This window comes from Mustela putorius, unplaced genomic scaffold (genome assembly GCF_011764305.1).
Source record: "Mustela putorius furo isolate JIRA1106 unplaced genomic scaffold, ASM1176430v1.1 tig00001069_pilon_pilon_pilon, whole genome shotgun sequence".
In the NCBI taxonomy this organism is placed as follows: domain Eukaryota; kingdom Metazoa; phylum Chordata; class Mammalia; order Carnivora; family Mustelidae; genus Mustela; species Mustela putorius.
Window position 1 is genome coordinate 1,659,338 of NW_025421558.1, and position 24,078 is coordinate 1,683,415.

The following is a 24,078-nucleotide window of genomic DNA, read 5'->3' on the forward strand; positions in this document are numbered from 1 at the left end:
AGGTCAAGCAAAGCTTTATTTCGCGCCAGGTCAAGCAAAGCTTTATTTTGCGCCAGGAATCAAGAATCTAACCGAACGTTCGGGGCCACACCTCTTACAAGAGAGGGCAGCCCTTCTCTGTTTCACAGACTAGCTTTTAAGAGCAAAGGCCAAGCGGTCAGGCCTGGCCTCGCACAGGTGGCCAATGAGATTGTAACACACACAGGAAACTCCACAATGATGCTAGGTGACCAATTGAGTTACAATTTACCCTAGTAGACATTTGAACCAGCCTATTACACCTTGATTGAGATTGGTGCCAAAAAGGCTCCCAAAGGGCGGGGCCCAAACTCCTTGGTAACCAGGGAGACAGTAGGCATCCCCCCACCCCCCAACTGATCAGTGTCTCCACCTGACCCACCTTTGTGTCTGGGCTTTGTTACCTGAAGCTGGTTTCCGGGGCTTGTCCCCAAGTAAATCCCCTGGGGGAAGGGGAGCAGGGAGAGTTTCATTTTAATGAAAGCCTCTTGCTAAGTAAGTCCTTACAATATGAGATAAAGGAAAAAAAAAACAAATTGGGTAGCAGTTTGCTTTTAGAATTTATTATTTCATTAAGCAGATTTTCTAGCCTATAAAGCCTGCTTCTCTGAGATCCACTGGCAAATGTGACCATGTCATTAAATTAATAATGATGGTTATTAGACGTACCTGAGCATTGACTGGGTAATCAGTGATGAACCAAATATGAGAGTTTTTGTGTTTTTATTCCACTTGGTCAACATTAATAAGACTCATCCTGAAAGGGGTGAAATTAGGTATGAATTTAAAGAGGAACTCAGGTAATAGGCATTGAGGAGCTGTATAGAGAACAAAAAATAAGCCACTCTCAGCTTCTCAGCCCTGGGTACAGGAAACCCATTTTCTTTCAGAAACTCATTTCCTCTCAGTCCTTTTAATTATTTACTAACATCCTTTTGCTTTTCCCCCACCCCTTCGGATTTTCCCATTGGTTGGAGACCTCTGATGCCTGAAAGGGACCTTTGAAAATGGGATATAGTGTTTCCAGGAATGGAGGCATTTGGAATTTTGTCATAATAGATGCCAATGAAGAGAAATAAATGAATGCATCCATAGAATAAAGTCTACATCCCATCACCATGGTAGATAGTGGGTCAGAGAGCTCCCTGGAGGAGCATATTTAAGATTTAGAAGAGCAAAGCCAACTCATTTCATTTGTGAGCCTGTGAATTATGATGTACTCCTTGAACAATGACAGTCACCTTTCCTGAAGCATATAAGCTAAAGCCAGTTATGAAAAACAGTCTTTGGATAAACTCTCCCAGATTAGAGAAAATTTTCTTTGCAAACCGAGTTTTTTGTTTGTTTGTTTGTTTTGTTTTTAAGGCTTCTTAAAGCAAAGTGGAAGATACAGTTAAGTAAAAGAGTCAAAAGCATGATTAGTGAATGCCTTCTGTGGATAGGAAACACTTTCCTAAGAAAAAGTACAAAGGAAGCAAACAACACAAATGCTGTGCTCAGAAATGGAAAGGATTTCTTTTATGTGGAGTTTGCTCCTCAGCACTGGTTGAATGTTGAGGCCTGAAACCAAGGGAGTAGTGAGTCACATCTCAGCTCCTTATTGTAAGTAAGGAGGTCTCTTTGGCCCCAGACTTAAGTGGAGAGCTTATGTAAAGTCATGGATGCAACTTATTTCCAAAGTAAGAAAGGAGTCACAGACTCTTTCAGGTAAGCAGGCAGCTTGTTTAGCAGTCTGCTAGGGTAGAAGGGGTCCTATTCTATTGTCACTGCCTGTCAGCTGTACCTGTCATCTGGTATCCTCAAATTGGGCCACTTTTTTTTTGAGAGAGTGTGTGCCTATACAGGGACGGGAAAAGGCAGAGGGAGAGGGAGAGAATCTTAAGCAGGCCCCATACCCAGCACAGAGCCCAACACAGGGCTCAATCTCACCTCTCTGAGATTATGACCTGAGCCAAAATCAAGAGTCAGATGCTTCAATGACTGAGCCACCCAGGCACCCTGGGCCCAGTACATTTCATAGACATTGGTACTCTGAAACTGAGGCATCTCCGAGCCAGAGACCACAGAATAATTAAAGCTATCCTAGTTCTTGAATCCTGTTTGTCATGATGATTCAGTTAGTAATTAACTTTTCTGAGATGATTCAATTTTTTTTAACCCCAAAACCACCAAACATATTTAAGTAAAATTATTAGTCCATAGTGATTGGCTCACATGGACTGGCTCAAAGAGACAAACTTGGGTGAATAAACAACTGAAGAAAAGGCTCATTGGTTTAGTTTCCTTCCCATTAGCATGTCAGTTCTGGTGTTAAGAAGTTAAGAGACAACCCTTCAGGAACAGTCACAGAAAGGGTAGGCAGTCAGTGGGAAACTCCTGCTAGAGAGACGGAGACAGTAGTTAATCAATATATGTTCAATGAATACATAGGTTATGGATCCAAGGAAGATCTGTGCTGATCAAAAAAAAAAAAGAGAGAGAGAGAGAATTGGCGTCATTTTTGTTCAAAACTTTTATTTTTTTCTGAATATTTCTATTTATGCTTGTGTCACTATCCACACTGTGGCTTTTTTAAAACCTGAGCCACTTATAATCTAGCCCCAATATAATCATCATCCTTTCACTCTTCGAATTCCTTTTCCCTCGTCTCTTTGCCTTTGTAGGATTCATATAAAAGGAGGACCTTGGAAAACCGAGATTTCCTGTGAACTAGAGAGACCATCTGAGCCAGTGCCCCCAAACAACAGGATTAGGCAGGTAAAACCAGTTGGTGAGCACATATAGTACGATCACTTGGACCAAGGTAGAGTTGTGCGCATGTCTGAAAGGTCACACCTACTCAACCAATGGAAGAAGGATCGTGTGGGTTGACCAGGGTGAGGTAGGGCCGTCCACAGGATTGTGTGAACTGTGGTTGTGGAGGCAGTTATGTAACATTCACGGGCTAAACACTTTAGTTAACTACTTTGTTGAAAATGGTCTACACTCTAAAAGATAAAGATCTAAGCTTCTTTAATGTTTTTTTAAACTTGTGACCATTCAAGTCACTAATAAGTGAGTTCTTACCATTTAAAATGAAAGCAAATGGCTATCGTGATGTGAAGAAGACGGCTGAACTGCACCAGTATACTTGAGATTTTTCAATTAAATTCTGAGTTACCTCACCTTATAAAAATACATGTCAATATACTAAATACTGCATGAAGACCCAGGATGGGGCGGGGGGTTATATTTAAAAATACACTTCTCTTGGATCAGCACCAAAAATATCATTAGTTTTTCTGTACAACCTGTTACAAGTTGTTAAGTAGAAGCGTGTTAAAATTATTTCTGATAAAAATTACAAAGTCCACATAGATCAGTAAAGGTATATCCAAACAACTTTCAAATACATTTTGACATCAAGGTTAGGCATTTCACTGGGAAGGGCATTCGAATGTGTACCACTGAATTTCTGTCGCAAAACTTTTGATGTCAACTTTGTATCATGGGCATATGTCCTATCTCACACAAAGGAGGCACTGGTACTTGGAAACTTCAGAGGATTATTAGAACTGTTATGGCTGAGGTGAAGAATTTGTGCAGCCTTCCACAATTTCAAAGAGGTAGTGATAGACACTTGTCCGCCTGGCAATATCAAGGGCCGTTTCTTCCAAGTTGTTCTTCAGACCCGGTTTGATGTAGCGGTTCATGAGGAGGAGCTCCAGGGTATCTTTGCTGTCCCTGTTCCCAGCGGCGAGGTGTAAGGGGGTCAGGAGGCCTTTTGTTTGGGCGTTGATATCTGCATCATGCTGGAGTAAGAAAGAAGCGACTCTGGTGTTATTCCACTTACAAGCACTGTGCAGCGGCGTCCAGCCATCCACAGTCACCGCGTGGACATCTGCCCCTTGTGCAATCAGCTCGCGTACCACATCTAAGTGTCCACTGTAGGCTGCTCGATGGAGAGGGGTATATTCGTCTTCGTCTCTAGTGTTGACATGGGTGGCCTTTTCAGACAGTAGTCTCCGCACTGTAGTAAGCTGAGAAGGAAAAGGATCTTTTCAAAACCCAGCGTGACCAAAACAGTACATGAAGCAAACTAAACTGCCCAGTGGTGTTAAATTTATTTGAGCTCCACAAAAACTTGTTAGCAGAGAACTTTTAAGATAAAAATGATTTAAGATTTATTTTGGGGACAGAGGGCTACAGATTTAAGAATGAACACGTTAGTGTTAACCACACTCTTGCTTCTAAGAATGTGACTCTCTCTGAAAACCAAGTATCAGTATCAGATGTATGACAATCACACATTTACTCCTGGTTCAGTTAAGGCCCACTGCATCTAGGCTTTAGTCCTAGAGAAGTAACACAGAGCATAATTGTATTCGGTATTTTACACTTCATTAGTGAAAACATTAATAACTGATTTTTCTACAGTAGGATTATGGTACCAATATGCATAGTGCATAAAGCTTTGAAAAATAAACTTATCAGAAGAATACAATGGTAATAAGGAAATCTAGAGATTAAGGAGCTCAATTCCTTCCTACTAAAACAACCTTGGAAACATGTTTTCAGTAAGTTGATTTTCAGTTTGGTCTTGGATCTCTGGTGGGATACAGTGTGCTCCTGGATGAAAAAGTTATCCAAAAATGCAATACTTTAGTTATTAATTTGCTACCACCAACATGGAAGAACTTAGTAAAACGAAGAAGTGGCTGAGCAGGAAGAATCCAATTGATGATACTACTTACATAATATTGGGCAAATTAATATTCCTGAATCCCATTTTCTTAAACTGTAAAAGGGAAGAATATTACTTATCTTGTGGGGATAGATGAGGATTAAGTCAAATAATATAATAAAGTACATGGTATAGTTGGTATTCAAAACATGTTAATTCCCATCCTCCCTCTTCTAAATGATAGTTGTCTCTAGGAAGATCTTAACGACTTAATATAAATGTTTTTAAAAAATATAGGTGATTTTGGGGCGCCTGGGTGGCTCAGTGGGTTAAGCCGCTGCCTTGGGCTCAGGTCGTGATCTCAGGGTCCTGGGATTGAGTCCTGCATCGGGCTCTCTGCTCAGCAGGGAGCCTGCTTCCCTCTCTCTCGCTCTCTGCCTACTTGTGATCTCCCTCTGTCAAATAAATAAATAAAATCTTCAAAAAAAAATATAGGTGATTTCTTGCTAACTGTATAATTATCCCTTAAACTCCCAAATAATACCCAATAGGACGCTTTGTGATTATCTATGTCCTTTCATGGATATTGCCTCATTTGATCCTCAAATCCTGTATAAAAGATAAAGGTATTATCATGGCCATTTTTATAGGTAAGAAAATAGAGGTTCAGGAATGGTAGGATTTGCCCAAAGTCACAAACCAAATAGAGGTTCAGGGACAGGTCTTCTGGCTCTGAATCCAGTACTTCTCTTATTATGGTTTCCTCTTTAATTGTTGTTTGTTTGTTTTTTTTACCCGATTTTTTTCTGCGGCCCAAAGAAGCAATTTGCTTGGATCTTTTTCCATCTTTTTTTCTTGCAATTGATACCACTCTTCAGTTTTTTCATCTTGTTCCTCGTCTTCATCAGAATTCCCTACCCAGAGACTTTGGGTACCAGTGGGAATAAGGTGCCCATGTGTTTCCAACAATTCAAGCTGGTTAAAGTGTTCAGAAAAGTCCAGGGAATTTTCTGGGTCTGGTTTTCCATCACTATTTACTTTCCCTTTTTCCATTTTTCCTATGACACTAAATATAAAACATTTCAAATGCCAGGGTATAAATAATCTTTCTAGAGATGAATTATGTCTGCTTTATTTTATCCACCAAGATCTGGAAACACAAACACAAAAATTATTAGCAAAACAGTAATTTGTCAAAAGCATAGATAAGTCTTGCAAACATACACAATAAACCCATCTAGACTTTTTGGTTTTACTGGTAGTCTTTACATTCTCTAAATACCAGTGCTGAAATTTGTTATCTATACTTTTAATGGTTAAAACTTTATTTTTGTTGTTGTTGTTTTCTTCTACTAAGCCAATGGTTATATTATTCTGAATCTATTGGTTTCAATGCTATGGTATTATATGAAGAGTGATAAATGCTTAAGGCTTTTAAATCATAATTAAAAAGACCAGCACATTCATGATTTTTATAAACTAGACACATAGATGATATAAAGCAGAAATAAAAACTTTTAGTTTCTAATAAATTACTTCAAAGAATTAGACATTCTTAGGGATGGAATAGCCCCAGGATACCTGTATAAATCTCTCATCAGTGCAGATATCTTTATTAACACATCTATAATAATTATCCTATTTCTACTTTAATAATTTCGGGGTTGGGAAAATACACTGCTTTAAAAAGGAGTCCCATTCCTTGAAAGACACTATAATTTTTAGTTGGCTTCTTGTCTGGAACTAAATTTCAGCTGTCATTCACTCCCTTCAACAAATATGAATAGAATGCCTGGTCTGTGCCAGTCTTCGGGTATTGGGATTCAATAATAAACGAGATTCATGTCTTAACCTCAGAAAGGTTATTGTCTATTGGAGGTGACTAGAAACAACAGCACGATGTGTGCTATGACAGGACTCCGTCCAGATACAATGATATACAAGAGGGTTAATCCAATCCTAAAGGATTAGAGAAGGCTTCTTGAAGGAAGGGACATTTATTTAGTGAAGCTGCCACATTAATTTATAAACCAGTTATCAGTTTTAAGAGTTGCACAGCTTTGGGGCGCCTGGGTGGCTCAGTGGGTTAAGCCGCTGCCTTCGGCTCAGGTCATGATCTCAGGGTCCTGGGATTGAGCCCTGCATCAAGTCCTGCATCAGGCTCTCTACTCAGCAGGGAGCCTGCTTCCTCCTCTCTCTCTCTGCCTGCCTCTCTGCCTACTTGTGATCTCTCTCTATGTCAAATAAGTAAATAAAATCTTTAAAAAAAAAAAAAGTTGCACAGCTTATTAAATCGTAACCAATTTTTAAAAACGCAAATAACTAGTAAGTATCTTTTAAAAATACCATTTCTCAGGCTCCCAGTTATATTTGTTGAAATCTTATCAGTCTTTCAAGGCTCTTCTCAGATGTCATCTCTTTCATTAGTCTTTCTTGAACTTCCAAATTAGATTTCTCTCTAGTTGCTTTTTTGGTTCTACCTATTGTCTTATTTCAGCACTAATTATTTCCTTAGAGAATTATAAGCTTAAGGATAGAGTCTGTATTTAACTTAAATTTCTGTCCTAATCAATATTTGTAGAATGAAATTTAATTAAAGTCCTTCACTTGATTTTGTCTGGAATGTATTCTGAGAAGTTCCAGAATTAGTCTTCCCTTAAGATACTAATTTCTTTCTAATTTCACAAGCTTAACAGTATTCAATCCTAATGTAGCATTAGATTTTATCATTAGTGCCAAAAGTACTACCCTTATGTTTAAATTTATCACTTGTGACTAATAATGTCTCTGGGCCTGTTACTTCGCTGTAAAATGTAATGATTGTATGAACTGATTTCCCTGGTTTTTCAGAGTCTATTGATACCCCATCAGAATACTTTACGTTTTATTAGTTCTCTTGGAATTCTCACTTTTTACTATTGAAGTATTGTTGATATAGTGTTATATTAGTTTCATGTGTACGAACACAATGATTCCACAATTCTGTACATGACTCGACCTTCACCACACTACACTATATTACTGACTACACTTACTGTATTGTTGGCTATATTCTCTATGCTGTACTTTTCATCTCTGTGACTTACTCATTTTATAATTGGAAGTTTGTACCTCCTCAAACCTTTCACTCATTTTGTCTATCTTCCCACCCCTCTTCCCTCTGATAACCACCAGTTTTTTTCTCTGTATTTATGATTTTTATGATTTCCTGTAGGTAGGAACTCCCATTGGGACTCTCATTTTTTACTTCACTATCAAACTATTCCCTGAACGTTGCAAAACAAAAATGATCATATATCAGTTCATTAAACACTCTGAACAGGTACTGATAAAGTTCATTTAACTAAATCAAAAATAGAAGTAATAAGGCACATTTATCCTCCCCTTTCCTTTCTGTACCCCCCTCCCCAGTTTTTTAAAATAAATTCTGAATTTACTGCTCCAGATACAGTAACTCATACATAAAATTTCTTTTTTAATTTAGGTAGATTTAATTTAAAGAGTCAAACCTAGGTGCATCTCCTTGACTCCGGATTTTTAAAAAAATCGATTAAGATTCTGACTTGATGATACTCCACCAGGAAGAAGTAGGATATGTTTCTTAAAAGAACACATTTCGACAGAGCTCTAAACTGTCAACGCCTCGGAAATAGCTCAGTGACAGATGCGGGCATAAACCCCGTTTTCCAGGTGAAGGCGCCGAACTCCGTACAGATTAAAACAACCTGCCCTAGATTAGGGACGCTTCAATGGAACTAAAAGGTCAGATTTTTTCATTGAAAAGTTTCACATTATTTTTTAACTGTACTGTATTTTACTGCTATCAGCGCAAAGCAATACAGACGTGCTGAACCCGGGATCCAGGGGTGCAAAGAAGGGGAAGCTGGGAGTAAAAGGGTCCGAACGCTCTAACTCTGGGGAGTGGGAGTGAGGGAGAAAGCCCCTAGTCCCGGCCCTCTGGCCCCGATTGGTCATTTCCCAGGCCCGGAGTCGCGCCTGCGGCCTTCCAAACAGCCAAGCGTGGAGAAGCTGCTCCAGCCCCACCCCGGACCCGCGACGCGGCTAGAACAACAGGGCTCAGCCGGGGTCGACAGGTGACCCGCTCCCAAGGGCCCAGGAGTTTTTAGGTGGCGCGAGGGGACCAAGGAGCGCGGTCCGGGACATGCAAGAGCTACCCACCTTAAAGAAGGGAAACATCGCTGTCGCGAACCTTGCTTCCGGGGTCGTCCCTCGGCTTCTCAGGATTGGCTCCTGCTTAGGGGCGGGGCGTCGCCGCCGCTTTCCCGGCTCCCTGACTGCATTCGGCAGCCAATGAGAACCGAAGAAGACCTGAACTCTACGGCATCAATGAGGTATCGCGAGAGAAAAAGTCGCTTTTTAATTTTTTTATTTTTTCTCCCCTCTCCCGCCGAATTCAGGTTTTTGACCCGGCGGCTCCCTGCGTGCAGGCTCAGGAAGTGCTGTTGCTTTCCTTCTCACGAATCCCGCTCCTTCTTCCCGGGTAAAAGACAGCCTGGGGGTCCGGTGCGGGGGCTTTGGAGAGTGTAGGTGTGGGGTAATTTAAGGAATTACCGTCTCCTATTTTGTGGGATCCCGGGCGGACGTCCTGAGTGGATTGCCTTTCTGGAAAGAGTGGGACGAGTCGGTTGAGGCCTGGAGGTTCTGGTTCTGGCTTCAAAGAGTCCAGTGGCGGCGGGGGCGGGGGGCACGGTGTGTTGAGGCTCAGCATCTGGAAGGAACCAGGAGTCCGGACGTAGGAGGGGTGGTTTCGCTGTGGCAGCGGCTCTTCCCCAAAAGTGTTGCCCTTTCCAGTTGCCTTGCGGGCGTTTCTCCGCGGAGCACGTGTTTCTGTTTACTTACACTAGTTTTAAAGGTGGGGCCTTCTCTTTTCCTAAACTGGACCATTCCTTTAAACAGTCCTGTGGTTGAGCATGGGATACGCGATTTTCTCCGTGCCCCAGGGTAGCCTGTGCACATCCAGGGTGGTTTTGTGTGCTAAACCAGAATTACTGTCTGTGACCCTTTCTGTCCATTTATCTAATAAACACTAGTTTCCGGTAGTTTGATCAGAGTGGTGAAACTAAAATGGTAAAACTAAACTGGAGATGTGCTGTTTTCTGTTGTTAGCTCTTAAAAAGTAAAAATACAGCCGGCGCTTAGATGAAAATGAGATTCCTAAAATCGGTAGTTTTTAAAATAATGTATTTGACAATAATGTAATTTTGTTTTTAGAATTTGCTAGAATTTGGAATCGAGTGAGTTTCCTGACAGCTTTGATCACAGGACCCAGGAGTACTTGGAGAGAAAACTAGTTGGAGAGGAGCTGGACTGACCATACATCGAAATGAGTCCTGCAGATGCCCTGTAAGAACTTGTGTTCTGGAATCTTTTTTGCTTTGAATTTCTTGAAGCCCATCAACTATAATCACCATGAATAAAAACTTATTTAAAAAATTAGCAGTGGGCGCCTAGGTGGCCCAGTGGGTTAAGCCGCTGCCTTCGGCTCAGGTCATGATCTCAGGGTCATGGGATCGAGTCCCGCATCGGGCTCTGTGCTCCATCGGCTGCTTCTCTCTCTCTCTCTCTGCCTGCCTCTCGGTCTACTTGTGATTTCTCTCTGTCAAATAAATAAATAAAATCTTTAAAAAAAAAAAAAAAGCAATAAATAACTTGCCTATAAACAGAAATGTCACCAAAAAGAATACATTGTTAAAAAAATTAGTATAATTTTTTATAATTATAAAAGATTGTACAGCTATAGATTGAGGCCCTGCAATAATTTTACTATAGTATATACGTTTATATTCTTAGGTTTTCTCTTAAAATACTGAAGCTATCAATATTCTTGAACTTTTGTGAGGAAGTCTTACTGGCCAATGCAAGCCTATTTAAGCAGAGTTTTAGAGTAGTAAATTGTTCTAGCATTGAATAGATTGGAAATAAATTTGGGTGAAATGAAAATCAGTGAAAGAATCAGAAGACGCTGATTTCAGTTCCTTGGCTATTACTGTGTGACCTTGGGGAAGTTAGCAATTCTCTGAACCTTGCCTACATTTCTTCATTATATATATATAATTGGAACAGAATTGCCTTTCTCAGATTAATTTAGATGTTTCAGTGAGAGAATTCGTTTGAAGATATTTTGTAAGTTGATATGGAAGCTTAGGGTAATGTGATTTTTTTTTTTAAGATTTTATTTATTTGAGGGACAGAGATAACAAGTAGGCAGAAAGGCAGGCAGAGAGAGGAGGAAGCAGGCTCCCTGCTGAGCAGAAAGCTTGTCGTGGAGCTCAATCATGACCCAAGCAGAAGCAGAGGCCTTAATCCACTGAGCCACCCAGGCACCCCGTGGGTAATGTGATCTTGAAAGTATTCTGATCAACTGGTGTATATGTAGCAATTGGAACTATGTGCATATCTCATCGTTGAAGTTTTTGAAGAGAAATCTCTTCTAGAACAATCTCATATATAAAGATTTTAATTTGGAGATATATGTTAAAGTTTTTTTAATTTCATTATGGTTTAGTGAAAATAGACCAACTGGTTAAATCCTGTTTCTTCTACATAGTTGTGCGATAACTCATTTAATTTCTCTATAAACAGTTTTCTCATTTTTTAGAGACAGTAATACCAATTTCTTTACATGTGGAAGTTGAGGTGAGATCATAGATACATAAGCATTTTAAATAAAGTAGTTTTTTTTTTTTTTAAGAGTTTTTTATTACTTATTTGAGAAAGAGAGCTTGAGTCTGGGGGAGGGACAGAGGGAGAAGCTGGCTCCCCAGTAACCAGGGATCCCAGGGGCTCAATCCTAATCCTGAGATCATGACCTGAGGGGAAGGCATACACTTAACCAATTGAGCCACCCAGGCTCCCTTAGTATTCTAAAGAAGTTAGAAGTTACATTAAAGAAGCTATTAACAACTACTACATTGCTGGTTTACATGAGAGTACCTTTGAATACTACCAAATTCAAATGGAATTGTAAATCTGTTTTGTTACTTGAACATATTCGTTAATGAAACACTAACTTTGTGTAGGGACTAGAATCCTGCAAGTGTCCTTCAGGGGCTTGAATATAAGTTAATAGTTTATTTGGATAAAATCTACTTATAAAGTAAGAGGGAGGGCTTTTTAAAGTAACAGTCGACTCTGATTTTTCTGAACAAGTGCAAAATAGATAAAAAGCAAGTTTAGATTTGGGGTCAAATCCTCTTAGGATTTTGGGATGGAACAGAATTGGAAAACAATGAAGCTTTTAGGTCCAGGGTCCAAAAGAATGTATAAAACTGGAGTTGTAATAAGGTTATACTTTTGGGGCACCTGGGTGGCTCAGTGAGTTAAGCCTCTGCCTTTGGCTTAGGTCATGATTTCAGGTCCTGGAATCCAGCCCCACTTGGGGCTCTCTGCTCAGAGGGGCTCCCCTCCACCCCCACTACCACCTGCCTCTCTGCCTACTTGTGATCTCTGTCTATCAAATAAATAAATAAAATCTTTAAAAAATAAACAAGGTTATAGTTTTTTGAAAGGAGTCAGAGAACCTTTTAAAGTTTATGTGTGTGTGTTTTGTTTTGAATTAGGTGTAGGCAGACAAACTGAAGAACTGTCAATTGCTTCAAAATTTCAGACTATTTTAAAGCTAGAAAAGTGATTTTACTGTATAACTACTATTATTTATCTTCTAAATTTAGGTTTTAATCTGCTTGAGCATCTTATAATGAATTATCTTGAAACTTTTCTTCTTTTTTCATATAGTGATGATGAAAATACATTTAAAATCTTAGTTGCAACAGATATTCATCTGGGATTTATGGAGAAAGATGCAGTCAGAGGAAATGATACATTTGTAACACTGGATGAGATTTTAAGACTTGCCCAGGAAAATGAAGTGAGTTTGGTTTACATTTTTTCAGTTTCTGCTGTGCTCCCTTAGTCTGTAGTAGACTCTTTTCCTTTCTTAAAGTTGGAGGTTTGTTTTACAGGTTCATATGCTCACATTGCCTGCTTAAATATCAATATACTATAAACCCAAAGCAGATTTTAAGTGCTTTGTGACCTCAATTCAGTAGTTGGTTTTGTTAGAAGTTTGTGAAAGTTTACACATATTTATGGGGTGTTTACTGAGTGCAGGATCCTGTTGCAGTTTCTGTTTGAAATGGAAAGATGACTCAGTTTCTGTTTTCCAAGAATATATAGGATATCAGTATGTGAGATAAGACAGATGTCTGTAATGCTCAGATGTAAGTCTTATGTGTTAAGAACCAGAAGAAAGGGGCGTCTGGGTGGCTCAGTGGGTTAAGCCTCTGCCTTCAGCTCAGGTCATGATCTCAGGGTCCTGGGATCGAGTCCCACATCGGGCTCTCTGCTCAGCAGAGAGCCTGCTTCCCTCTCTCTCTCTTTCTGCCTACCTCTCCATCTACTTGTGATCTCTCTCTGTCAAATAAATTAAAAAAAAAAAAAAAAGAACCAGAAGAAAATCATAAACAGCCTTTCCAGTAGTTTAGAGGTAGAAGAGATCCCATACAAAGATCTCTACTTTATAGAGCATAGCAACATCAGTTTAAAAGAATGGGGTGGCATTTAACTTAAGCTTTGAAGAACAAGTAGGCTTTTGATGGGTAAAGAGCATAGAAAATGTACATTTCATAGGAAGCAGGAAGAAGGGCACAGAGGTGAGACAGTATGAGACAGTATGTTAGGGATGCAACAGGTCAGTTTGGCTTATTAGTAGGCCATATGTTAGAAAATGTGCTTAAACGAATAAAAACACTGTTTGAGCTGTATTAAGGAGGGCTTCAAATGCCAGATTGAGGAGTTTGTACCCGGTTCAGTGGAAAATCTCCTGGTGACAGGATACTGCACGAATTGGTGACCAGACTACTATTTTTAAGTAGTGGCATGGGTTGGAAAAGGGGAAGTGAATGCAAGAAGTACATGGATTTGCATACGTCAGGGGTGGAGTTGAGGGAAGGGGAGAGGACACAGTCTGGTGTATGTTTAAGTTTGGGCAAATGGTGATACCAATAATAGAAATAGCTTCTAAATAAGGAAGAGGTACTTTATGTGGGAAGGTGGTGAATTCTGATTTAGACCATTTGAGTTGGAGATTCCAGTATGCCATTCAGTCAACATTCTAGCAAGCCAAAGAAATGCCCTGTTGGACATTTCAGGAGAGAGCTGGGGAGTAAACATATATGCTTGTGACTTACAAATTAGTATCTTCAACCTTGACTTTTCCTCAGAGTTTTGTTCCATTTTTCCGCAAGTCCTTTGGTTCTTCCTCGTAAACATATATGGAAACTCTGTTTTTGTGCCTATATGTTTAGCCTAAAACTTTTATCCTATTTTGCTGGACTACAGTAGCTCCCCATTGGTCTTTCTATTTGCATTCTTTCCCCATACAGTTATTCAGTATAGCGCCAAAGTGAACTTCTAAAATCATAAATCAGATCATATCTCTCTGCTGCTTGCAGTCTTCAAGAAGCCTTTCATTGACGCTAAAGTAAAATTCAAACTACAATGCTCAACTCGATCTGACCTCTGCCAAGAGACTTCTGCAACTCTCTGCATTGTTCATTTGCTCCATCCACCCTGGCATGTTTTATTCTGGGACCTTTGTAGGTCTGGTTCACATTGGAGCACATTGTATTTACCGTTTTCAAGAGGTCTTCCTGGATATCTCCAGACATTTCAGTTACTATGTTTATTTTTTTCATAACACCCTCTGAAATAATATATTGAATTCCCTACTTGTTAACTATTGATCTTTTCCACTAGAAGGTCAACAGGAGAGTGAAAAATCTTTTCTGCTTGTTTACACTGTATTTTAAAATCTAGAAAGGCTCTAGCAAGCAGTAGGGAACTCTTAAAAAAATTTGTTAATGAATATGGGACTATCTAGTACTTTTGCCTTTTTAGAGGGTTTCCTCTTTCCCTGAGGGCAGAGAACTTGGAGCTGAAGGAGGTGTGTTTCCTACTAAGAAACTTGTGTTCTCTTTTCTCTTTGGTACTAAAATACTGCTTTTCCTGAGCATAAGCTTCTTTCTTCTGCTCTGTCTGTTGCTTCCCTTCTGTTTCCTTGTTTCCTTTCCTGTGTTCCTTAATTTTAATACTCCCTTCCCCCACAACCCCATGCTGGTACTTCCAGGTGCATATTTACTGTTTACACTTAATTTTTATTTAGTATTTCTTATTACTAAAATCTAAATTTCTCCTGACTTTAAGTCCCCTATTTTGTTTGTCTGTGCCACTAACTAGCCTTATTTCTACTCCTTGATTTCTTGGAGTCTTTTGTTTTTTTGACTTTTAATTTTGAAGCAATATCAGTCCCAGAAATGTTGCAGGAATAGTACAAAGAATTCCCTCTCTTTACCCTTCACCCAGATTTTCCTACATTTTACCACTTACCATATTTGTTTTATTCTCTCTCATTACATATGCACATGTACACTTTTTTTCTGAACCATTTTTTTTTAAGATTTTATTTATTTGAGAGCGAGAGAGCGTGAGCTGGGGGAGATTTTCTGAACCATTTGAGAGTAAATTGCCTGTATAGCACTGTGCAATTATCAAAACCAGGAAACTAATGTTGATTCAGTACTGTTACATAATTTAAAGATGCTGCTAATTGTCTCAGTAATGGCTGTACTGCAATTTGGGGGCAGGTTGGTAAGAGTCCAGGTCCTAAAGTAGGATTACGTTTTGCGTGAAATTGTCATGCCCCCTTAGTTTCTTGTAATCTGCTTTCCTTCAGGCTGCCTTTGTCTTTTTTTTTTTTTTTTAAAGATTTTATTTATTTATTTGACAGAGAGAGATCATAAGTAGACAGAGAGGCAGGCAGAGAGAGAGAGAGGGAAGCAGGCTTCCCACTGAGCAGAGAGCCCGATGCAGGACTCAATCCCATGACCCTGAGATCATGACCTGAGCCGAAGGCAGCTGCTGAACCCACTGAGCCATCCAGGCGCAGTGCCTTTGTCTTTTTAAGACCCTAGCATTTTTGAAGAGTTCAGGTTCATCATTTTGTAGAATATTCTTCAGTTGGATTTGTCTGGTATTTCCTCATGATTAGATGAATTTTTGCATGAATACCATGGAAGCAAGTTATGTCCTTTTCAATGTTCCCTGGAGTCACAAATTAGCTTCTAAAAATTAAAAAAAAAATTAATGTTTGGTAAAATACAATAACAAAATTTACCATCTTAACATTTTTAAATGTACACTTCATCAGCAGTAAGCACATTCACACTGCTTCATAGCCAACCTCCAGAACTCTTCATCTTCAGAAGTGAAACTATATTATTTTGATTGCTGCTGCTTCTTCCCCTTGAAATGTTTTATTTTCTTTGATGTTTTTTTTTTCTGTGCTCTTGTATCATTTTCTTCCTTAAATCTTGTTCATTTTTGAAGACCTAGCTTAAGTCCTACACTTTGATTAAAGCTGCTCTATTGTAGGATGGAAAACTTTTCCCTTCTTTTCTTTTAGGTTATTGGGCTGATCTAATAATTAAATCGACATAAGACATGAACAGGAGCAAAACAAATTTTGTATGTACAGGAGCCTCATAGAAATATTAGACTCCCTGACAGGTAATTGAGGCTTATATTGCCATCCTGAGCTAAGGAGAAAGGGGGTAGAGGTCTAGGGCTTCAAAGGGGAAGGAAGATAATTTATAGGAAGATGGGAAGAGCAGATGTTTGCCATGCCATGTAGAGACATATCTTTGTCATAAAAGTTATCTCTGATAATAGCCCTTCCTGGTATAGATCCTCTGTCTAAATTCTTTCAGGCAGTTAAAGGGGGATTAAAAAAAAAAAAAAGCTTTTCCTGAGTCTGCCAAGTCTTAACTGCCTTTAGCTCAAAACAATCCATGTGCCAAAGTGACACTTTTGGGAGTGCTGCGTTCCGCTCCCCCTCACTTCTGTAGCTCAAGTCATCTGGACTGCTGGGTTCCTTTTTGTAATTAAGAATTTAATCTTGTTTCTTTAAGTGGATTATACACTTCTTGAAAACGTGTTGGACTCTTTTTTCTGTATAATTTCTTGCTTCTCTCTTGTTTCTAGAATGTTCTTCCTTAAAGTCTCATTTGTTCTTCGTAGTGCAACTCATATGCCATCGTGTTTACATACTCTTCTGGACTCCTTGTCCTCAGATGAGTTTCTTCCCTTCAGTTAGAATTGATTGTGATGGGGCACCTGAGTGGCTCAGTGGTTTAAAGCCCCTGCCTTCGGTTCAGGTCTTGATCCCAGGGACCTGGGATTGAGCCCCGCATCGGGCTCTCTGCTTCCTCCTCTCTCTCTCTCTGACTGCCTCTCTGCCTACTTGTGATCTCTGTCTGTCAAATAAATAAATAAATAATCTTAAAAAAAAAAAGACTTGATTGTGATGTTATTGCTGCTCCTGGTTTATTTACATATCCATTCTAGTGCATGTCTGAGTTTGAGTTCTTTTCAGATGTGTAACACTTTTTCTCTTCCATTAGATTCTGAACCATTTAGGGAAGAGATTGTATTTTATCCATCACTTGTATCTGGAGTGCCTGGTACAGGGATTTGCATGTTGTCAGTGTTCAGTGAATGCATGGACATCATCTGTTTTGTAGATAGCTATTTCCTTAGGTTTCTGTGCCTGTTGGAGCCCTAAATAATGATTGAATAAATTGAAATCATGACCTGAATTGAACTGTCTATCTTGTCCAGAGGTGTGTTAAAGTGCTAAGTTTATGTTTGATTTGAATAACAACAACAAAAATAATGATCACTTTGGGTAGCATGAGTTAGGGGTTTGGTATAATAATTTGAAGGTGGCTTTTGAAAGGTAGCCTAGGAACCTGAGTTGGAGTCAAATTAATCAACAGATTGGGAGGCCCCTTGGATAAAAATAAAATATAAATCTTTAAATCTCCATACACAGTAGTATCTTTATGAGTTTTTTCCTACCTCTTTATAGTTTTAACATTTTTACCCACAAAACATACTAATTTTCACACTATTTTCTGTTGATTAGGTGGATTTTATTTTGTTAGGTGGTGATCTTTTTCATGAAAATAAGCCCTCAAGGAAAACATTACATACCTGTCTCGAGTTACTGAGAAAATATTGCATGGGTGACCGTCCTGTATCATTTGAAATTCTCAGCGATCAGTCAGTCAACTTTGGTTTTAGTAAGTAAGTATATTTAAATGCTTAAGTGAATGTTTCCTTGTGTATAGTATTTTTTGTAAAAGACAAACACCTTAACAATTAGCGATTTCACTTTCACTAAAAGCTGTTTTCATAGTAAGTGTAATTCTTTGAATTTTCTGTATATTATGTTAATGTGTATTTCCCTAATTATTTATATCTCTGCGTATCTTCTCAAATTTTTATTGTACATCTTGGTATCTTCTCCTATTCATCTCGTTTGCCCATCTTAAAAATTGGGATTTTTGTCTTTTCCTGTTGAATTCATAGAGGTTGTTTATATATTCTAGAAACTAAATATTTGTTAGGCATGTTTTTTTTTTCCAGTTAGTGGATTATCTTTTGACTTTTTTTATGGATACTTTTGTTGACAGATTCTTATTTAGTGAGATATATCATTTTTTCCTCCTTAAGATTTGTACTTGGGACTGACTGATGATATCCTCCTAGAACGCCATGTTGTAAAGATAGTCTCATCTGTTTGTACAGGATACCACATTGCACGTAGTTGAAATGTTCTCTCAGACTCTTCAGACTATGCTAGTTTCTCTGTCTTTTCTTACCTTTCATCTAGTCAGCTATTTCATAAACTGTCCCTCAGTTTGGGTTTTTCTCATGATTACACCAGGATTGTGGGTTTTCAGGAAAGAATATTCCAAAGGTGAAGTGCCCTTCTCGTAGCATATCCAGAGTGCAAGCTGTCAACATGGCTTTTTACTGGTGAGGATAACCTTGATCTCTTGGTTAAGGTGGTGTCTGCCAGGGTTCCCTGCTGTCAAGTTAGGATTTTTCCCTTTTCATATGCCGTTCATTAGAAGTGAGTTGCTAAGTCCAGCCCACACTCAGAGAGGGATTTAAGTTCCGCCTCCTAGAGAGAGGAAGGAGTGTCACAGGATATGGGCGTATTGAAGCTGTCGTAGTCAATAAAAATTTTGAGGGAGTTATTTTGAGTCTCTGCACCTATTCTGTATTTCCTTAAAGTTTGTCCACTAATTTTCGCATTCATCAGTGGTTCTTGCCTGTAGCAGTAATAACTGTGGTGTTTTAATGGTGATTTTCTATTTCCATATTTTTCTACATTTATTAATAAAATTCTTCTGTAAGGAAGATATGTCCATCGTCCCTGCATTTGTTAACTTACTTACTCAGCTGTCTATCAGTAGCAACTTATTTGCTTGTTTATATCAGTATGAACCCATTTTTTTTCTTTGGATTATAATTTAATACTATTATAATCTTTGTGGCTCAAATGATTTGTTCTAGGGTTAGTCATTGGGTGCTTTTTCAGATTGGTTCCTATCTGCTTTTGCCATACCCTTATCCTCCTCCTACCCCCTTACTTTTTGGTGCTAGAAGATGCTCCAAGCTGATTTTTTATTTTCCCTTCCTTAGCTTTAGATTCATCCATTTCTTCAAAGAGCCCTGGTTACTTTGGAGAATGGTATTTGAAAGCCCAAATCTAGATACTGGACTTGCACATTGCTATTATCTTTTGCCGGCTTCTAGGCTGCTGTGCTCACAGCTATGAAATACATGTATATGTACTACCCATGAAAACAGACCTATTTGTATTTATTTCTTATTTATTTATTTATCTATATTTTTAAAATAAGTTCATGTAGGGAGGTAAATTTTTAGATTTTTGTATGTAAGAAAATGGTTGTATTTAACTTTACTCTGGATTGATAATTTGGCTGAGTATAGAATTGGATTTTAAGCGATTCCTATAATTTTTAACATATAGCCTTGTTTTCAGGAATTCTGATCAGTATCTTTACCTGTATTCTCTTCAGCTCTAGAACTTTAGTGTTTTCTTCTTTCTTTCATCTTCTTTTTAAACTGTTCCACCCACCTTTGCAAACCTGTTCACATATTTCTTTGCTTACTATTGTTGCTTCTTGTATTTCATTTTTTTCTCTGGATTCTGTTTTCTTTCTAAAGTACAGTTTTCAGTAGTTTTTTCATTGAGTGTCTGTTGAGTGGTAAACTCTCATCTTTTGTTGCTGTTGAGAAGTCTGCTATCATGTTAGTTGCTGGAAGAGCAGTATAACATTGTGATTAAAAGTGTGGATTCTGGGGGCGCCTGGTTGGCTCAGTGGGTTAAGCCTCTGCCTTCAGCTCAGGTCATGATCTTGAGGTCCTGGGATCAAGCCCCGAATCGGGCTCTCTGCTCAGCAGGGAGCCTGCTTTCCCTCTCTCTCTGCCCGCCTCTCTGACTACTTGTGATCTCTGTCAACTAAATAAATAAGATCTTTAAAAAAAAAAAGGCGTGGATTCTGGTATAAGACCATCTGATTTCTTGTCCTGGCTTTGCTCTACCTTACTTTTATAATTATAAAATGAAAAAACAATAGTGCTGATCTTACAGAGTTACTGTGAGAAGTAGTTGAATTAATAAAATTGCTTAGAATAGTAACGACAGAAAGAAAACACTCAGGTAACTATTATGCTTTTCTCATTGTTCTTCGCATTTTGCAGTCTTACTATGACATACTTAGCTGTGGATTTAGTTCTAATTGTTCTGCTTGCGTATCATGCATTTCAGTCTGACGATTTTTTTTTTCCTCAGCAACTTATCCATTACATTTTCAAATGTTTCCTATTCTTTCTCTTTTTGAGTATTATTTATGTTTCTTAATCTTTTTGTTATATTGTTATTACTTACTTTATCTCTTTGTGCTGTATTCTGAATAATTTTCCTTTCTTGTTTACTAGTTCATGTAGGAAAAAACAGAGAAAACAAAAAATAGAGAAAGAAAAGACTGCTAAATAAAGATTAGCCCCATTAGATGTGAAAGTATATTATACCACATTAACAAAACAAAGGATAAAAATTATACCATCATCTTTAGATGTAGAAAAAGTGTTTGACAAAATTCAACATCCTTTTATAATAAAAACTTCCCCAATAAATTGGGCATAGAAGAAACATACCTCAACATAATAAAAGCCATGCATGACAAGCCCACAGCTAACCTCATACCCAGTGGTGAATTTTCTTCTAAGATTGAGAACAGAACAAGATTCCTACTCTCCCCCCTCCTATTCAACATCATATTAGAAGTCTTAGCCTGAGCCATTAGACAACAAAAAGAAATAAAAGGCATCCAGTTTGGAAAGGAAGAAGTAAAATTGTCTCTATTTGTGGATGACAATATTATATTTAGAAAACCTGGGAGAATTCATCAAAAAACTGTTAGAACTAATAAATGAATTCAGTAAAGCTGCAGGATACAAAATCAGTACACAAAACCCAATTCTATTTGTATATACTAACAGTGAATGAGCAGAAAGAGAAATTAAGGAAAAAATAGAATAAAAAAGAATAAAATACTTAGGAATACACTTAATCAAGGAGGTGAAAGATCTGTATACTGAAGCTATGACATTGGTGAAATAAAGTGAAGACAAAAAGTGGAAAGATGTTTGTGCTTACACATTGGAGGAATTAATATTGTTAACCAATCCTTACCCAAAGTGATCTACAGATTCAGTGCAATCTCTATCAAAATTGTAGTGGTATTTTTCATAGAAAGAGAACAAACAATCCTAAAATTTGTGTGGAACCACAAAAGGCCCCAAATAGCCAAAGCAGTCTTAAGAAAGATAAATGTGGAGACATTAGCCTTGCTAATTTCAAGCTGTATTACAAAGCTATAGTAATCAAAACAGTGTGGTATTGGCATAAAAACAGACATATAGGTCATGACAACAGATTAGAGCACAGAAATAAACCCATGCTTATTTGGTCAATTAATTGATGACAGAGGAGTCGAGACTATACAATGAAGAAAGGACAGTCTCTTCAATAAGGTACTGGGAGCATTGGACAGCCACATACAGAAGAGTGAGGCTGCCCCTTCTTTTACACCATATACGAAAATCAACTGAAAATGGATTAGAGTCTTGAATGTGAGACCTGAAACCATAAAACTCCTAGGAGAAAGCATGGGAAGTAAGCTTCTTGACATCATTCTTGGCAGTGATTTTTTTTGGATTTGACACCAAAAGCAAAAATAAACAAGTGGGACTACCTCAGATTTAAAAGCTGCTGTGCAGTAAAGGAAATCATCAACAGAATAAAAAAGCAACCTATGGAGTAGAAGAAAATACAGTCATCTATCTGATAAGAGGTTAACACCCCAAATATGTAAAGAACTTACATAACTCAATAGTGTCGCCCCTCCCCCCAAAAGAGCAGAATCCAATCTAATTAAAAATGAGCAAAGGAACTGCATAGACTTTTTTTTAAAGAAGATCTACAAATGACCAACAGGTATATGGAAAGGTACTCAAAATCACTAGTTATCAGAGAAATGCAAATTAAAACCACAATGAGATATCACCTCACACCTGTTAGAATGGCTATCATCAAAAAGATAAGAGAACCAATGTACAAAAGGATGTGGAGAAAAGGGAACTCTTACGCACTGTTGGTGGGAATGTAAATTGACTAAGCTACAATGGAAAGCAGTATAGTGGCTCCTTCAAAAATAAAAATAGAGCTACCGTATGATCAAGCAATCCTCTTCTGGGTATGTATCCAAAAGAAAATGCCAACAGGGTCTTGAGGAGATCATCTGCATTTCTGTGTTTATTGTAGCATTATCCATTGTATCCAGATATGGAAAGAACATAAGGGCCTGTTAGTTGGATGAATGGATAAAGATGGATTAAGATGATGTGCCATGTATATATGAACATGAAATATTAATTCAGCTCTGAGAAAGAAGGACATCTTGCCATTTGTAACATGGATGGACCTTGAGGGCATTACACTGTGAAATAAGTCAGACAAAGAAAAATACTGTGTCGATTTCTTTAGCATATGGAATCTGATAAAGCTGAACTCAGACTAGAATGGTGCTTAACCAGGGCCAGGACTTGAGGGAAAAGCGAAGATGTTGGTCAAACAGTATAAACTTCAAGTTATAAAGTGAGTAAGTTCTGAGACTCCAATGTGCAACATAGTGATGGTAGTTGGTAATATTTTATACTTGAAAGTTGCTAAGAGTAGATTTCAGATGTTCTTGTCACAAAAAAATGTGAGATGATGCAAGTGTTAGCTGTAGTGGTGATTTTGGAGTATATGTGTTTTAAACAATATATTGTATTCCTTAAAGTTATACATTGTTATATGTCAATTATTTCATGATAAAACTGGAAAAAGTGCAATGCTTCAGTAATTAAAAATGTGATATGCCTCATGACTTGATAGGCAGATAAGTGAAAGAGTGTAGAGCTCCATAAGTAGCCTCAGTACATGTAGGAATTTTGTATTTGGTGAAGGGGGTATCTTGTATTTGCAGGAAAAATATGGATTATTCAACAAAAGTATTAGAAGAAACTATTGGACGTGGTTTTAAAATTTAGATTCAGAAAAGGGTTTTCTGTGTACAATACAAACTGAGAAGCCATAAAAGTGAAATTGATGTTTGTCTTTGTAAAAGTAAATTTGTGCAGGACAGAAACTTTCTGAGACAAAATGAAAAGTCAAGAGTTCAACTACGAAGAATTTTTGCAGTTCATTGCAAATTAAGGTCTCATTTCCCCAGTAGGTAAATAGCTATTTCAAATCTATTTAAAAAATTCAAGAGTTGATAAAAACATAGGTAAAGAATACAGATTGAGTTCACAAAAGAAGTGGCATTTAAACATAAGAATATGAAAAATACAAAATGGAATTCATTCATAATAAAGATATAAAATTAAGCTCTACTGAGATGTTTTTCTCCTGTCAGTATGGCATAGATCAGTGATTTTGCAGTTCTGGGTGTACATTGTAGTTGCATAGAAATATTAAAAAAGATACTGATGACAGTCTCCAGGTCAATTACTGTCTGAATGTGTCATCAGCATTGTTAGATCTTAAAAGATTCCTAGGTGATTGTAACATCCCGCTAGGGTTTAGAATCATGGTTATCCATTTAAAAGCTGATAGAATAAAGGGAAAAAGTTGTGTCTCATGCATTGCTGTTATATTATGTGTAAATTTGTGCAACTTCTATGGAGGGAAATTGGCAGAATTTCCAAATGTACAAATGCTTGCTCATCCTTTGACCTAACTCCTTTCTAGATGTTTTCTTACACTTGCACAAGGGCAACTTTGTACAAGATTACCCAGTATAGCATTATTTGTAAAGTAAAAAAAAATGGAAATACTCTAAATGTCCATTGGTTAAGTAACTACTTAAACACATTATGATAGCCCATTCAAT

At 38.0% G+C, this 24,078-nt stretch overlaps 2 protein-coding genes across 6 annotated transcripts in view; one reads left to right on the forward strand and one right to left on the reverse strand.

Annotated features, from left to right (window-relative positions):
• Nucleotides 1–2,512: 2,512 nt before the first annotated feature.
• Nucleotides 2,513–8,987, reverse strand: ANKRD49 (ankyrin repeat domain 49). The gene is made up of 3 exons (XM_004754511.3): nt 8,861–8,987; nt 5,477–5,831; nt 2,513–4,037 (listed from the first exon to the last, which is right to left on the reverse strand). Exons 2-3 carry the CDS (start codon nt 5,732–5,734, stop codon nt 3,576–3,578), a joined length of 720 nt encoding a protein of 239 aa, XP_004754568.1. The 5' UTR covers nt 5,735–5,831; nt 8,861–8,987; the 3' UTR covers nt 2,513–3,575.
• Nucleotides 8,969–24,078, forward strand: part of MRE11 (MRE11 homolog, double strand break repair nuclease) — a 79,726-nt gene continuing 64,616 nt past the window's right edge. The window contains exons 1-4 of one of the 5 annotated variants that reach the window (XM_004754513.3): nt 8,969–9,033; nt 9,914–10,045; nt 12,437–12,569; nt 17,685–17,845. In XM_004754513.3, coding sequence (XP_004754570.1) covers nt 10,026–10,045; nt 12,437–12,569; nt 17,685–17,845 — 314 coding nt within the window. In that variant the 5' untranslated portion in view covers nt 8,969–9,033; nt 9,914–10,025. Of the gene's footprint in view, nt 9,034–9,058; nt 9,226–9,913; nt 10,046–12,436; nt 12,570–17,684; nt 17,846–24,078 lie in introns of those variants that run through there. The other 4 variants (XM_045087181.1, XM_013057287.2, XM_004754512.3 and 1 more) reach the window with 4 other exon arrangements.

Coding starts and splice junctions, on each gene's coding strand:
- ANKRD49 (XM_004754511.3), bottom strand. CDS start 5,734: ATGGAAAAAGGGAAAGTAAATAGTGATGGAAAACCAGACCCAGAAAAT. Junction 4,038..5,476: donor GGGCCGCAGAAAAAAATCGG/GTAAAAAAAACA, acceptor TTTCCTTCTCAG/CTTACTACAGTGCGGAGACT.